This window comes from Oryctolagus cuniculus, chromosome 17 (genome assembly GCF_051225735.1).
Source record: "Oryctolagus cuniculus isolate XC-2025 breed Fujian yellow rabbit chromosome 17, ASM5122573v1, whole genome shotgun sequence".
Taxonomy (NCBI): domain Eukaryota; kingdom Metazoa; phylum Chordata; class Mammalia; order Lagomorpha; family Leporidae; genus Oryctolagus; species Oryctolagus cuniculus.
The window spans coordinates 42833705-42850040 of NC_142883.1; the positions used below are offsets into that span (position 1 = coordinate 42833705).

Consider the following 16336-nt stretch of genomic DNA (forward strand, 5'->3'; position numbering starts at 1 on the left):
TAAAGCTGCCACCTGTGATGCCAACATTCCATAGAGGTGCTGGTTCAAGTCCTGGCTACTCCACTTCCAATCCAGCTCCCTAACACACCTAGAAAAGCAGTGGCAGACAGCCCAACTCCTAAGGCCCCTGCACCCATGTGGGAGACTTGGATGGAGCTCCTAGTTCCTGGTTTTGGCCTGGCCCAGCCCTAGCCACTGTGGTCATTTCGGGAGTGAACCAGCAGATGTAAGATCTCTCTGCCTCTCTGTAACTGTGACTTTCAAATAAATAAATAAATCAGAGAGAGAAAAAATTGTCTGGGACTGAATCCCTGCTCGGACTCCCAAGGTCTCTACCCATTCAGACCCTGGAAAGTAGCAGGTGATGATGGCTCAAGTAATAGGGTCCCTGCTATCCACTCAGCCTGGACTGAGTTCTTAGTTCAAGGTTCTGATTCTAGCACAGCCACTGCAGGCATTTAGAGAACGGGCCAGCAGATGGAGGTGCTCTTTCTCAAACAGAAAGCAAACTGGTAAACTTTTAAAGTATATGAATTATGTCTAAATTTAAAAAGTCAATATACATTCAAAAATTCAATTGCAATTAGAGAATTTTGAACTTTTTTATTAAGCCTAAGAATTTACATAATGTTGTAGCTACCTGGATATAAAGCTAACCCCCTTCTTTCTACATGCAGTTTTTTTTTTTATCTTTTATTTAATGAATATAAATTTCCAAAGTACGACTCATGGGTTACAATGGCTTCCCCCCCCCATACCGTCCCTCCCACCCACAACCCTCCCCTTTCCCACTCCCTCTCCCCTTCCATTCACATCAAGATTCATTTTCGATTATCTTAATATACAGAAGATCAGCTTAGTATACCTTAAGTAAGTATTTCAACAGTTTGCTCCCACACAGAAACATAAAGTGAAAAATAATAGATGATTTTTTTAAATGATCTACATGCAGTTTGATAAAACAATGTGAAGATACAAACACATCATTTTTAGAAATGACATCTTACTCACAGAAGCCACACACCAAAGGAACATGAGTAATGTACTTTGTTAGAAGCTTACCTTCCTGAGTCTAGAACCGTTTTTCCCCCTTACCTCCATCGCTTCCTGAGCAATCTCTGGCATGTGTGACTGAGGGACCAGTTGCACTAGTCCTGTAATTAATTCTGCCGTACTGCCTTGGGTCTCAGGCCCCTGTTTCCTTGGATTCTGAAATGGAAAAAAGCAAACTTCAACTTAAAAACCCAACTGACTGAGATTAGGAGGAGGAAAGAACAGAGTGCAACTACCCCAGAGTACAGGCTCTCTTTCAGGACTGATGAAAATGGTATAGAATTAACAGTGATGATGGCCGTAGAACCTAGCAAATACACTACAACCCACTGAACTGTACACTTCAAAATAGCAAATTTGGTGGTATTTGAATTATATCAAAATAAGCATTTTTACAAAAATCAACACTGTTTTATTAAGGATTCTCTTAACCTACATCTATATATGCTCATTAATATGAAGAATATTCAGGGGCAAATCTTAATTAAAAGAACACAAAAGCCAAATACCAACTTGTTGTTTAAGAAATTATATCAGTAACATGGGGGATAAATACCTCTGGTTTGGAATTTTTTGATTTTTGAATATATAAATGATTGTGAACAAAGGCAAAGAACAAACAAGTTAGATGAGCACTGCATGATTATCCTACATAGCTCTCTTGTCCAATACAGAAGTCCTGTACAAATCCATACAGCTAGTGTCACAGGGAGGGTGAGAATCCTCCCCAGAGACCCATATTTTTAGTCCTTATCACAGCAGAAAAAGACCATATACTAAGAAAATTAATAGTATATATAAATTTTAATGCTTATCTACTGAGACTTAACACGCTTCTCCTAACTTGAAAGCATCTATTTTTATTTCAATAATACCTGACTCATTTAAGTGAGGTTAACACAATTTCAGTTCCTATTTTTCTTTCCTAACCACAGATTGTTCCCCATTTTAATGACTAAGTAAGCCATAACTTCAGTATATCTGTAATTCAAAATTGTTAGCCTATTTTCTGACATTTACATTGTCATCCATAACCCAGTAACATTTCGTAAACACCAAAAACACAACAACAATAAAATGTGTCACCTGACCTCCAGGATTAGTAGTCTCATGGGGAAAGCAAACATCTATAGAATAATCAGACAGATCTAACATCTAATAGGAGATAAGAGCTGTAGAAGTATGTGCCACTGATAGCCTGTGAATGTGGCCCAGTCAGTGAAGCTTTCTTGGAGCAGTGATAATACCTTAGAATATGCAGGAATTACTACACTGAAAGGAGAGGGAAGGGGATTCTAGGCAGAGGGAAAAGCCTGTGAAAGGCAGGTATGAAGGAATATGGTCAGGAACTGAAAGAAAGGCCATCATGACTAGAATCGGTAAGTCAGAAAAAAATGCAACGCTAGATGTGGAAGAAGTGGTAGGTGAAAAGACACTGTATCTGGTGGAATGAGAAGGCCATGCCAAGATGGTCATTGGCAAGTGAGCATCAGTTACTTAGGAATGGCTTCGAAACCCACCTGGCAACGGAGCCTGCCTGGCAACAGGCTGTGATTGGTTAGGGCATAAACCACCCCTTGACTGGATTGGCTACCTCAGCTATATAAGCTGCTGTACCAACTGAAATAAATGAGTCTGTGGGCTGCTCGCCTCTGGCCTGCTTTCACCCAACTCCCGGGGTCTGTGTGGTGACTCTGTGCCTCTTGCCCCCACTGCGCTTCTCCTCTCAAAACGAATCCACAGCAACAACTGTATGACCTTATGGGTCTATGTGGAGTTTGGTCTTTTTCCTAACAGCAATTTAAACTAAAGAGTTTTAAGTTGGGCAGTGGACCTTAAAACACCTGGTTTTTGGGCCAGTGCCATGGCTCACTTGGCTAATCCTCCACCTGCGGCACCGGCACCCCGGGTTCTAGTCCCAGTTTGGGCGCCGGTTCTGTCCCGGTTGATCCTCTTCCAGTCCAGCTCTCTGCTGTGACCCGGGAGTGCCGTGGAGGATGGTCCAAGTGCTTGGGCCCTGCACCTGCATGGAAGACCAGGAGGAAGCACCTGGCTCCTAGCTTGAGATCGGCGCAACACGCTGGCTGTAGCGGCCATCTTGGGGGTGAACCAACAGAAGGAAGACCTTTCTCTCTATCTCTCACACTAACTGCCTGGGGAAAAAAAAAAAAAAAAACCTGGTTTTTAAAGAGCTCATTGTGATTAGGGCAATGTAAGAAATGATACAAGCTACTAGTTAAGACTGGATGGAAAGCCACCTCTCATACCACACTGTCTAGTTTCAAGTACTGACTCTGCTGCCAATAAAGCTTTTTGCTAATGCCCACTCTGGAAGGCAGCAGATGATGGCCAAGTAATTACCACCCACACATGAGACTGGATTGAGTTTTTGGCTCTGGGGTTCAGATTGGCTCAGCCCCAATTATTTCAGCCAATCAGAGAGTGAACAAGTAAATGGGAGATCTCTGTCTGCTCCTCTCTCTTCCTTTGAAACAAATAAAGTAATGACTAAATAAAAGAAAAGGGGGTCCACGTCACAGCACAGCTGGTTAAGTCACTGCCTGCAGCACTGGCATCCCACACTGGAATACCAGTTTGAATCACAGCTGCTCCATTTGTAATCCAGCTTCCTGCTAATGTGCCTAGGAAGGCAGCATAAAATGACCCGAGTATTTGGGCCCTTGCCACCCATGTGTGAAACCAGGATGGAGTTCCTTGTTCCTGGCTTCAGAGTGGCCCAGACCTAGTTGTTGCAGCCCTGAGGAGTGAACCAGAGAATGGAAGATCTCTGTCTCTCCCTCTCTCTAACTCTGCCTTCCAAGTATATAAATAAATCTTTTTAAAAAATAAATGATACAAGCTGAGCAATTAAAAAACTTGAAAAATCGAGTGTAACATGGATTGGGACTGAGATGAAAAATAGAGAAGGCAACAAAACCTTATGATATTAAAGATACCATAACTGAGAACATTTAATAATTATTCCTGCCATCCCTCATACTTACTGAGACTTAGAATTTTTGTATGTAAAACATTAAATAATGAAATATTTATAAGGCATCCTTCACTGGTTTAAACTGTGGTTCCTTTAAGAAAAGTTACATAACCACTAGATGGCAGCAAAGAAAACAATTTAAATGACCCTTGGAAAACAGTAAATTTTATTTAAATTCTTGTCCTTCAAATGGTAATATATTTAACATAAAAGATATTTGTGACTTTTGGTGCATTCTCTGAACCTGAATTAAAGCCATATAAACAAAGTAATGCTAATATTATGTGACATGTATAATGAAATATCATCAGAAATAACTTGTGCTACATAAAGAATTGAGTCTCATTGACAGGTCTTCTGAAAGTTTTCCACACCAGAGATCTAGCTATTTATTTTATTAAACTCTCAGATTGCTGTGGGCTTTTCATAAAGTTCAAAATATCACTAGCTGCCTTTTGAGGTCACTGATTCTTATGGAAATCCTGTTTTCTTCATTTCAGAAAAATCACTAACTTAAAAAAATCAGGAGATTCATAGAACCCCTAAAAATATGCACATCTAGCTATGAAACTCTGTATCACAGTAATTTAAAAACATGCCACCAAAATGGAAAGCACTCTACCACTTAAAAATCCTGTTACTGAACAAAGCAATAAGAAAACTTAGTAGCTGCTCTCCTGGGACTGCAGAAACTCAACAAAGGTTGAATATGCCGTCCTATGAACTTTATAATATAGAACTGCGACATTTGGGGCATTAATAATGCTAATTCTATCTTATTAATAGTAACAACAGGTAATAGGTGATACTTATTATGCATTATACAGTATTCCTAAAAGGCTTACATGTGCTATCTTCAGTCTTAACAACCTCTCTGAGGTAGGAATGGTTATAACCCCCATATTTCAGAAGAGAAAACCAAGGCACAGAAAATGAACAGCTAGGAGGTAGTCTTTCTCCAGGGTGCACACCAATGCAACTATCTCACACTTAGAGCATTTATACCAGCCCTCATTTTCTCTGTGTACCACAGTGATGTTCTCAGGAACCTAACTCCAGGTGAGGCAGTAAGGGCAGGCTATTCTCCAAATACCGCATTTACAGGCAGAGCCACCAATAAAAGGAGGCTGAGAAGAGGAAGGCAGGGCAACAGAAAAGCTGAAGTGTGTGGCAACACCAACTGGAGATTAGGAAAAGCAGGAGAGCAGAGGCAGAAAGCGCTGCTTCATAGTTGCTTCATGACCTCCACTCCATCCCAGGATGATGCCTGCAGGATGCCCAGCCTGGTCACAGTGAGACAGCGAAGCTCTCACCAAAGTATACCAGTTTCATGACAAGGCAAAGTAGCAAGAAAGGTTCAGAAATCGGACCTAATTCTATCAGGATTCTTGTAAGTTAGTTTTCTTTTCTTTTCCTTAAAGACTTATTTATTCATTTGAAAGAGTTACAGATAGGGGCCGGCACTGTGGCTCAGCAGGTTAACGCCCTGGCCTGAAGCACCGGCATCCCACATGGGTGCCCAGCTGCTCCTCTTCTGATCCAGCTCTCTGCTATGCCCTGGGAAAGCAGTAGAAGATGGCCCAAGTGCTTGGGGCCCTGTACCCACGTGGGAGACCTGGAAGAAGCTCCTGGCTCCTGGCTTTGGACTGGTGCAGTTCCGGCCATTGCAGCCAAATGGGGAGGGAACCAGTGGATGGAAGACCTCTCTCTCTCTCTCTGCCTCTCTTCTCTCTGTGTAACTCTGACTTTCAAATAAGTCTTAAAAAAAAAAAAAAAGTTACAGACAGAGAGGGAGAGACAGAGACAGACATTCCTGCTACTAGTTGGTCCCTGCCACCAGTGCTGGGGCAGGCTGAAGCCAGGAGCTTCATCCATGTCTCCCACATGGGTCACAGGGGACTAAGCACTTGGGCCATCTTCGACTGCTTTTCCTAGGCCACTAGCAGGAAGCTGGATGAGAAGCAGATCAGCCAGACACAAATCGGTGTCCATATGGGATGCCAGTATCGCAGGCAGCAACTTTACCTACTATACAACAATGCCAACCCCTAAGTTACTTTTCTTAGGGATATCTCAGGTTTCAGATATGATCAGAAAGATATTAGCAAAGGTGTTCTTTACTTAATGACTATTTTAACATCTCAGCATTCCCATTAATCCAATGTAAATTAGTGAAATAACGTCAAAGGATTTCATAAAAATACTTACACAAAGCAAGAGCTTTGGATCCGCATGAATCAGTTTCACCATAGACAAGAGCAGATATTTATAGCTTCTTGTCTCCAGGTCTGTAGGTTTTTCTTTAAATTTAAGGCTTGTTACTTTTTCTTTAAAAGTAAGACTCTAAAAACAAAATATGAACATGGCAACACCTTATAAGAATCAGATATCATATTCAGGGTAACAATTTTTCAACTTTTTAAAAGAAATGAATTATTAAAAAGTTTTGAAAAGTAAACAGATATATTTTATACCACCAAATGTGTGGTATTGGTAGAAACACTCAACAGGAAGCATAAAGTTAATACTATTAAGTTTAAAAAAAGAATGAAAAATATCTGTACCACTCATATCCTTATATAATCAATCTAATAATATTTAATGAAAATCTATTAAAATAATAAAAACTTAATATCTGGTTGACTCCTAACATAAAAAACAATTTTTCACACAAGGAAACACAAGGGAAAATATTTTATCTACAGTTTCACAAATCCACACAGTGGGCAACTCATTTAACAAACACTTAGTCACACATATATGCAAATATTTCATAGATTCTACAACCTATCAGTTGTAAGAAATACTATTATTTGATGTACCCAAAGGAATGAGAAACTATGATCATTTTATGATATGATACAAGACACATCTCCAAATTGAAAGAGTGAAAACGTGTGCTTCTGAGAACTGATGAAATATGCTATACAGAGTACCTCCATGTTTAACAGATTAACTGTAATTTTGCTTTTGATGGCATTCCATCTCTCTTCAAAGTGACAGCCTGCATGCATTCTACCTAAAAACCATTCATAAAACAGAGAGAACGCTTTGAGAAAGATTAAATCATGGAGCACATGTTTGGAGGGCAGGCATTTTGGCACAGTGGGTAAGAGCCACGTAGGACATCCACATCCCATATGAGTGCCTGCATCTGAGTCCCGCCTCTGCTTCTGACTCCAGCTTCCTGCTAGTGCACACCCTGGGAGGCAGCTCAGGTTCTTGGGTCCCTGCCACCTACACGGATGCCCAGATCAAGTTTCTGACTCCCAGATTCTACCTCGTCCAGCCCAGGCTGTTGCTGGATTTGGGGAATCAGCAAATAGAAAAATCTTTGTGTCTCTGCCTTTCAAATAAGTAAAAATTAAAGAAAATGTGTTTCAACCAAAGATACTATAGTAAACTATCATAATTAATTATGGATGTTATTCAACCAAAATTCTAACAAGTATATTCTGGATGCAATATCACCTTTTTCTCTATTCTTATAAAATATTTCCTCTGTTCCTTTAAAAGACATAGAATATCTGATTTTGACATGGATTCCTTCATATGAGTATACCACAAATGAAAATAACACACTAAGCACCATCTATCACCCATATGAAAATCTCCAAGTAAACAGGCTCTTCCCCACCCTCCCCCCCACCCCCAGGATGTATTTATTTATTTAAAAGACAGAGTTACAGGGGCGGGAGTTGTGGTGTAGTGGGCTAAGCTGCTGCCTGCAATGCAAGCAACCCATATGGGCACCAGTTAGAATCCTGGCTGCTTCACTTCCAGTCCAGCTCTCTGCTGATGCACCTGGAAAAACAGCAGAGCATGGCCCAAGTGGTTGGGCCCCTGTACTCATGTGGGAGACCAGGTAGAAGCTCCTGGCTCCTGGCTTTGGCCTGGCCCAGCTCCAGCCATTGCGGACATTTGAAGAGTACACCATCAGATGGAAGATCTCTCTCTCTCTGTCTCTCCCTCCCTCTCTCTCCGCAACTGTGCCTTTTAAATAAATAATTCTCTTTAAAAAAAAAAAGTCAGAGTTACAGAAAGAAAGAGGGAGACAAAGAATGATCTTCCATCCACTGGTCACTCCCAAAACGGTCCCAATAGTCAGGGATGGGTAGGCCAAAACCAGGAGCCTAGAATTCCATCTGGGTCTCCCACATGGGTGGCAGTAGCCTAAGCACTTGGGCCATCTTCTGCTCCTTTCCCAGGCACATTAGCAGGGAGCTAAGTCAGAAATGGAGCAGCCAGAACTTGAACCAGCACCCAAATGGGATACCAGCAACAGAGGTGGTAGCTTAACCTACTGTACAACTCCAGCCCACAAGCTGTCTTTCACAGATAAAATATGGAGATGGATATCTGTATCACACAGTAACTATCCTCAATATTCAAGTGTGCACATTGCATTGCTATTATAAACAAGGACAATGAAAGCTTTTGGTTCTGCAAAGGAAAGAATAGTTATTTAATGAACAGATTTATGCTCATATATGTCATTCAAGAAACAAACTAACACAACATATGTTTGCTGTCATATTAATAACACTCAAGGCAAACTGACAAATGCATTTAATAAATTCTGTTTCAAGTGTTTGCTCCCACTAAATTATAATTTTTTCTAAGTCAAGGTGTTATACCTTAAGTCAAGGTGAAATCTTCATTGAGAATTTATTTACTATGATGTAACTAAATGTAACCATCAAATTGTTCTTATATACAGGAATGTAAGAATTGAAAAAAATTAGCAGATATAAGAATGATCTCTTAGCAATCATTTCCAAAAACATAAATATTAGTTTAATTATGTCATCTCTTAATCTCAATTATCAGCTATAAAATTTCTTCTAGCACATCTACCTAATGAAATTTAAGACTTGAAAAATTCCAGTAAATCTATTTAATTCAAATAGCTTTTCATGTAATGACCATAAGTGATTATATATATAAAGTCAGGAAAAATTTACTAAATAAGAACTGTAATTCATTAATCAGAAATGTAAGGGGAAATAATTCATTCATTAATTTTTAAACTGAGCCTCCATACTGCAGATATCAGTGGGAACTCGGGCTGGTATGTGTACTCTGACCAAAGATGGGGGGCAACCACGTCTGGAAAGAAATTCATGAGCCAAAGTCTTCAGGTATCTCTTAAGGGCCTGTAACACTTACAAAGTAAGACCATATGACTCAATTTTTAGGCATGCAAGAAGCATTTGCTGAGCCAGGATACTCATTTAAGACAAAAAATGCTCAGCAATTACACACAGCTGTGAAAATCCATACATCTAATATTGGCAGGCTTTCATTTTACAAAAACAGATCTTAGGTTTAAAATAGGAAATGATTAGTACGAAGACAAATGTTTCAAATGTTAAAGAATACTACAAAAGTGCAAAGGAAGTTGAAACTATCATTCAATATTCATATGAAAAAAGCTAAAGAGCTGAAATGACTCAAAGTCCAACCTGAGACAATAATATAATCTTATATGATACTAACAGAAAATTGGTATCCAAACATAGGAGGTTGATAGCTTCATCCATTATCATACCCCAGTTGAAACGTGAACACATCCTGTAATACAGTGGTTCTCAACTAAGAGCAATGTGTTCTCTAGGGTACATCTGAAAAATGTGTAGAAATTTTTGGGTTTTCAAAAATGGAAGGGGTGCTATTGGCATCTGGTGGGTAGAGGCCAGAGGTGCTCTAAACACCCCACAACGTACAAGAACAGCTCCCCACAGCAAAGAGCTTAGTCCAACATGTCAACAGTGCCAAGGCTGAGACGGAATCCTGGAGTAAGGTGTTATCTCTACATCACTTATTATATATTCACCGTATGTGCAGATTTATGAGCACTTATAGTGAGTTCTTCACTCGAAGTTTTAAGGGGCTGGCACTGTGGTGTAGCAGGTTAAGCCTCCACCTGCGGTACAGGCATCCTATATGGGTACCAGTTCAGATCCCAGCTGCTCCACTTCTGAGCCAATTCTCTGCTGGTGGTCTGAGAAAGCAGCAGGTGGTGGCCCAAGTGCTTGGGCCCCTGCACCCATGTGGGAGACCCGGAAAAATCTCCTGGCTTCCAAGGCCCAGCTCCAGCCATTGCGGCCATATGGGGGAGTGAACCAGCAGATGTAAGACCTTTCTCTTTGTTTCTCCCTCTGTCTGTAACTCAATCTCTTAAATAAATGAAGAAGAAGAAGGAGAGGAGGAGGAGGAGAGTGAGGAGGAGAGGGAGAAGGAGGAAGGGTGGAGGAGGAGGGAAGAGGGAGGAGGGGAAGGAGGAAGGGGGAGGAAGGGGGAGGAGGAAGAAGAGAGGGAAGAAGGAGAAGGGGAGAGGAAGGAGGCGTAGGGGGGAGGAGGAGGAAGAGGAAAAGGAAAAAGGAGTAGTAGTAGTAGTAGTAGTAGTAGTAGTAGTAGTACTAGTAGTAGTAGTTGTTGTTGTTTTCAAGCAGCTAAAGACTACTGCCTGGAATACCTGTGAGGGTAAGAATTGTGTTTAGCTCGCCATGCTTCCTTGGCATTAGTACTGCATCTGGGAACTAGAGTAAGGCCAGTATTTCTATTCTTTGTTGCCTGATTGTTAACTTATCAGGTTTATGAGGAATGAGATTTACTTTAAGGATCATCCAGATACTAAATTTTCTTATTCTAAAAATAAATTTTGCATTAAATTTTCCAATTATTTTTCTCTGATGAAAATAACAACTAGAAAACAGAAAAGAGGAAACTTTAAAAGTCAAATGAAGTTTCAGCTTTCCAGAAGATATTTGGAATGAATAAGTAGCACAATAATTTTTAAATAATTTATTCCAAGTGATTTGCTAAGACTTTAAAAAATAATCTACTTAAAACATTAAATAGCTGTAATTTATGTTTGTCTCCAATTAACTCAAATCTGTATTGAAAATTTTTCACCTTTAAAAAAAATTAAGTCCTTGGCATTGCAAGAACACAACTGAAAACTAATCTTGTATTTTAAAGTTATTTAATGAAACTTCATTGCCATCATCTATTTAAGGCAAAACAATCCCTGGTACATAAAAATCTTTTTTTGATCATCTAAGATAATCAATCCTTAAAAACAATTAATGACAACTAGATAAGAGTCAATCAAAATTGCACAAAACAGAAGTACTTTATTGACTAAGGGAACTTTGAAACAGAGAAGCATGCCAAGGAAGAAGCTGTTTAAATTATGTTATGTATGAAATGGTTAATTTACCAGATAAAGCCAATGGTAAAGATACTACACGTTCATCTGAAGTGACAGGATGGGGCTACGATGGTCACTATCCACAGAAATGTCAGAGACACCACAAAGACTTCTCTGAGCAGTTATAGTGGGTCACACAAATACAGAAGCCACCTGCCATGCAAAATAGTGACTGGCTGGCATCTGGTTATGTGAGTGACAGCAAGCAATGAGAACAGAGAGTAAGCAGAAGACAAAGCACCACCAATGTCAAGAGTCACTATGTATAACACTCATAATATATAAACACCAAGAAATTACTTAGACAATCCTAGCATTACCTGTTTAAGTTTCATTTTTAGGGTAATAATTTCTAATATAGAAACAGTCTGTTTTTATTAAGTTTAAATGCAAACTTCAAGGTCAGACTGTCCTATCATTTTTAAATGCATAAGTACATAAGTACATTTTTAAATGCATAAGTATTTTAAGTTAATAAATTAAAATTGTATTTGCTAAGTGTAATATTTAGTACCCAATGAGTGAACATGTGCATGAGTAGGAACATTCACTCCAGCCCAGGAGTCAGGAGTCAGTCTACCTTACTCATCCCCAAAAAGTAGAAGTTAAAATATTTTGATTCATAAGGAAAAATTCATATTTAGTTCACCCCAGAAAGAAGCTTAAAAAAGGAAAAAAGTGATATTCATTAGGATTTTAACAGCATTCCTCGAGAAAATTTCTTTAAGAGAAACAAGTTTAATTCAATGAAACAGTGAAAAATGAACATTATACACTAGTATTCACAACAGTGTAACATACAACATAACGCAAGATTTATGGCAAAGGAAGGACTCATTTGACTTTGTAAAATAATTAGAGAGTTAGTAATGTGACAAAGACACTAAAGGTACAACAGAAAGAAGGTGGGATTCAAAACCCACGATTCCTCTTACCGGTGCCATTCGTATTGCTGGGTGTGCTCCGCAGCCCTGAAGTGCTTTATGAAGGGTTTCACCAAACATATTTCGAAGTTCAACTGAGTGGCAATACACAGCATCAATCTTAGGCCACCAATCCAGTGCAGACTAGAGAAAAACAGACCATAGAGGGGAAAACATACAACATTATCTGAGTTGTATGCTCTGGTTATCACTATAATTTTAAGATTTATCCATCCCTGCATCATAAAGTCTCTAAAACCATGCACACACATCCCGTGATTTCCAAAGTCTTCAAATTATGTCCTTAATTCAAATGCTAACCCATACATTTATTCTGAAATAGAATCATGAACATGAGAAAACTTTATGAGTATGTGCATGAGGTTGTTTTTTCTCACTGATAAGCTAATGAATTTGAAAAACAAGGTCTTTAGATAGCTGATTCTGTAGACAATCTTGTTCTTTAATGTTTTACGTATTTCAGAAACACATGCATATACGGTATATATTTTCCCAGATAAGAATACTATTATGAAAGCTTCAAAAGAGATTAATGGTTCAACACAATCTTGAAGGAAAATGTGGCAAACCACTATTTATATGCTTACAAACAACAATGATAATTACAACATGAAATTCATAAATGAGATAAAGCTATTAGTAACCTATCATCTTAAACTGATATGCAATGATGGCACAATACATGGAACACTAATGATCTTCACAAACAAAGACAAACTGGGACCAGCATTGTGGCACAGTGGGTTAAAGCTTCTGCTTGTGAAGCAGCTCCCTACTAACGCGCTGGGAAAACAGTACATGGGACCCTGCCACCTGAGGAGGACGGAGTTCCAGGTTCCTGGATTCAGCCAGGGCAGGTAGCAGACATTGGGGGAGTGAACCAACAGATGGAAAACATCTACCTCTGTCTTTCCCTCTCTGTTCCTCTGTCTTTCAAATAAAAATAATCTCAAAAAAAAAAAAATAGAAAAGACAAACTAATCCCAGCTAAATATTTTTAAAAGTTTATATTAAGTACTTACTTTTCTATGTCCATTTAAGCTCCTTAGCTTTGATGTTGTTTTTAGTGCCAATTTATTTGAAAGTGTATCTTCACTTTTAAATGAATATATTAAAAATGACAATTAAGAAAATCACTGTCTATCAAGTTCATTTATCAGTTAACATTGAAATAATTGGATGATTTTTTATTACATATGGAAAGTATGCGTGAACTGGGATGACTTAAAATACAGGTTTCCAATTTACAATACTCCTATTAAAGAAAGACAGGACAATACTGTATATCAAATAGTAAATAAAGGGGATTTAATAGCTTCCTATTCCCAGGTTCTTTCTTATTCAAAACTAAGTTAAGGGAGTAGGCATTTGATCTAGTGTTTAAGATGCTGGTTTATGTCATCCACATCATAGGAGTGCCTGAGACTGACTCCGGGTTTCTCTCCCAGTTCCATCTTCCACTATATGCTTATCCTGGGAGGCAATAAATAACTAGCCAAATAGTTGGGTCCCTGCAACCCACACAGGAGGCCTGGAATGAATTCCTGGATCCCAGCTCTTGGGCCTGGCACAGCCCAGAACTACTGTGGGCATTTGGAGAGTGAATCAACCAACAGGGGAACACTGTTTCCCCTACATCCTACCCCACACCTCTGCCTCTTACATAAGTAATAAATATGTTTTTTTAAAGACTTATTATTTATTTGAAAGTCAGAGTTACAGAAAAAGAAAGAGAGGGAGGGGGAAAGAGAGAGGGAAGGAGGGAGGGAGGGAGAGAGAGAAGAGAAGGGGAGAAAGAGGAGGGTGGGGGGAGAGAGGGAGGGAGGGAGGGAGGGAGGGAGGGAGGGGGAGAGAGAGAGAGAATGAGAATATCTTCCATCCACTGGTTCATTCCCCAAATGGCTGCAACAGTCAAGGCTGGGCCAGGCCAAAGCCAGGAACCACGAGCTTCTTCCAGGTCTCCTATGTGGATGCAGGGACCCAAGAATTTGGGTCATCCTCTGTTGCTTTCCCAGGCACATTAGCAAGGAGCTGGATCAGACGCAGAGAAGTCGGGACTTGAACTGCATCCATATGGGATGCCAGCAACATAGCAGCTTAACCTGCTATGTCACAGCACCAGCCCCAATACATTTTTTTTAAAAGGGGGGCCAGCATCGCAGCATAGCAGGTAAAGCCGCCACCTGTGATGCTGGCATCTGATATGGGTGCCAGTTCCAGTCCTGGCTGCTTAACTTCTAATCCAGCTCCTTATTAATATGCCTGGGAAAGCAGTGGAGGATGGCCCAAGTGTTTGGGTCTCTGCACCCATGTGGGAGACCTGAAAGAATCTCTGGCTTCAGCCTGGGTCAGCATTGGAGGTTGAGACCATCTGGTTAGTAAACACAGATGGAAGATCTCTGTCCCTCATTCTTGTAACTTTTTCAAATAAGTAAATAAATAAATCATGAAGAAAAAAAAAGCGGAAGTCTCAGTATTTCATTTCTTAGCTCAAACTTCTCAGGATATTTTGAGTAACATCAAGTTATAATGCCTTAACCAAAACAGTTTGTGAATTACAAACTCTACTCACTGGATATTACTGGACAGTAAAATACAAAACCAATTTATGATAATGTAATTTGAGCATTCCACTCAGGAAGCGGCCCTAAAGCAGTGGGGCAAAAAATACCTTTGTTTGCTGTTTTTCGTTTTGTTTTTGTTTTCTAAACATAGCATGGTATTTATGCCCTTCCTTCGTTTCTGACTTCATTTAAGCTAGTCCCTTTAAAAGACTGATTTTTAGTCTGGTGATGTAATGGATTCCTCAGACTCTGGACAGTTTGAATACATGGTTTGCCTAAAGCAACCAATGCATGTTGATTTCTACCTTTTACTACATTTTACAACTGGAGTTACTGAATAAACACAAAGTATACCGAGGGGAGGGTCTTCCTCATCCTACAGATCCCATAAAATTTTGTTGGAAACTCAAAGAGCCAAGCAGCCCATGTAACATCTTACCTGAATTACAGTCATTTTTGATAACTGTTGAAATCGCACTGTGGTAGCAGTACAATTTAGCCTTAAGATTCAGTGATCTTTCACAACTTTTGTTTTTCCTAATATATTAATTCATTCATTTTAAAGACACACTTTCAAATAAATAGGCATTAAAACCAAGACATCATATAATTGGTAAAGAAAAAAAATTTTTAGTACTCTGAGTAGTTACTGAAAGTATCCTTTCTGAACTAGCCAAGTAACTTCCTCTTTTATTCTTCGAAAATTCTAAATCTACTGCCAAATGATAATACTTGTAGAATTTGAGCAAATCATGTAGCAGTTCCTCCAAAGATTAAATAATTTTCAAATGCCTAAGAACCAACTCCTTTAACTACAATCTCTGGGTAGAAAGAGATCATCTCATTCTCTGTAAATGAAAATCAACTCCTGTAGGGAAAAATGGAAATAAAGTACTATTGTATCTACTGCATTTACCGGTAAAGTCTAAGACAGCAGGTCCACATTTGTATTATTTTTAGTTTCCCAACTACATATCTCATTTAACCTAAAGCAAGCCTATAAAGATTAAGTATATAACACAAATCTTAGAGCTGTAATTCATCTTTTATGACATGCCATAATTTAAAAGAAGGGGCCATTTTAGAAACTGCTGAAAACTTGCATTATAAAAATCCAAATAATCAATAAAGAAATCCTAGGAAGAAACAGAATATTTTCAATCTAAACACAGTATTGATGAACCAAATATGAGTGTGTTTCACATAAGCAAAATAAAACTCCAAACACCATCATTAATCCTACATAAACTCTCAAAAATACAAAAATACATCAATAAAACTTATTTGAGAATGTGATAATTAAAAAACAAAAAATATATGAACTAGTTAATGAACCATGGAAGAGAACTTATGGGGTGTATTGAACCAAGAATCACTGATAAAGAAATCTTACACTACAAGTGAATTTAAGATCAGGAGTCAAAGTAGGTAAGAAAAATTTCATGTGATTTTGAGTCATGAAATACCTTCCCAATAATTATAATTGGCTTCAGTAAGACTCTGTAATAGTCAATTCTATAAATTTGCACATTTATTTTATAAAAAGTCCTTTTCTTTTCGGTCA

At 38.9% G+C, this 16336-nt stretch overlaps 1 protein-coding gene across 8 annotated transcripts in view; it reads right to left on the reverse strand.

Moving 5' to 3' along the window:
• The window catches only part of NF1 (neurofibromin 1), a 303335-nt gene that overhangs the window by 175866 nt on the left and 111133 nt on the right, over window positions 1-16336 (reverse strand). For all 8 annotated transcript variants that reach the window (XM_070061093.2, XM_002718937.6, XM_051825442.3 and 5 more), the window contains 3 exons: window positions 12200-12331; window positions 6257-6391; window positions 1096-1209 (listed from right to left, as the gene is read on the reverse strand). In XM_070061093.2, coding sequence (XP_069917194.1) covers window positions 1096-1209; window positions 6257-6391; window positions 12200-12331 — 381 coding nt within the window. The remainder of the gene's footprint in view (window positions 1-1095; window positions 1210-6256; window positions 6392-12199; window positions 12332-16336) is intronic.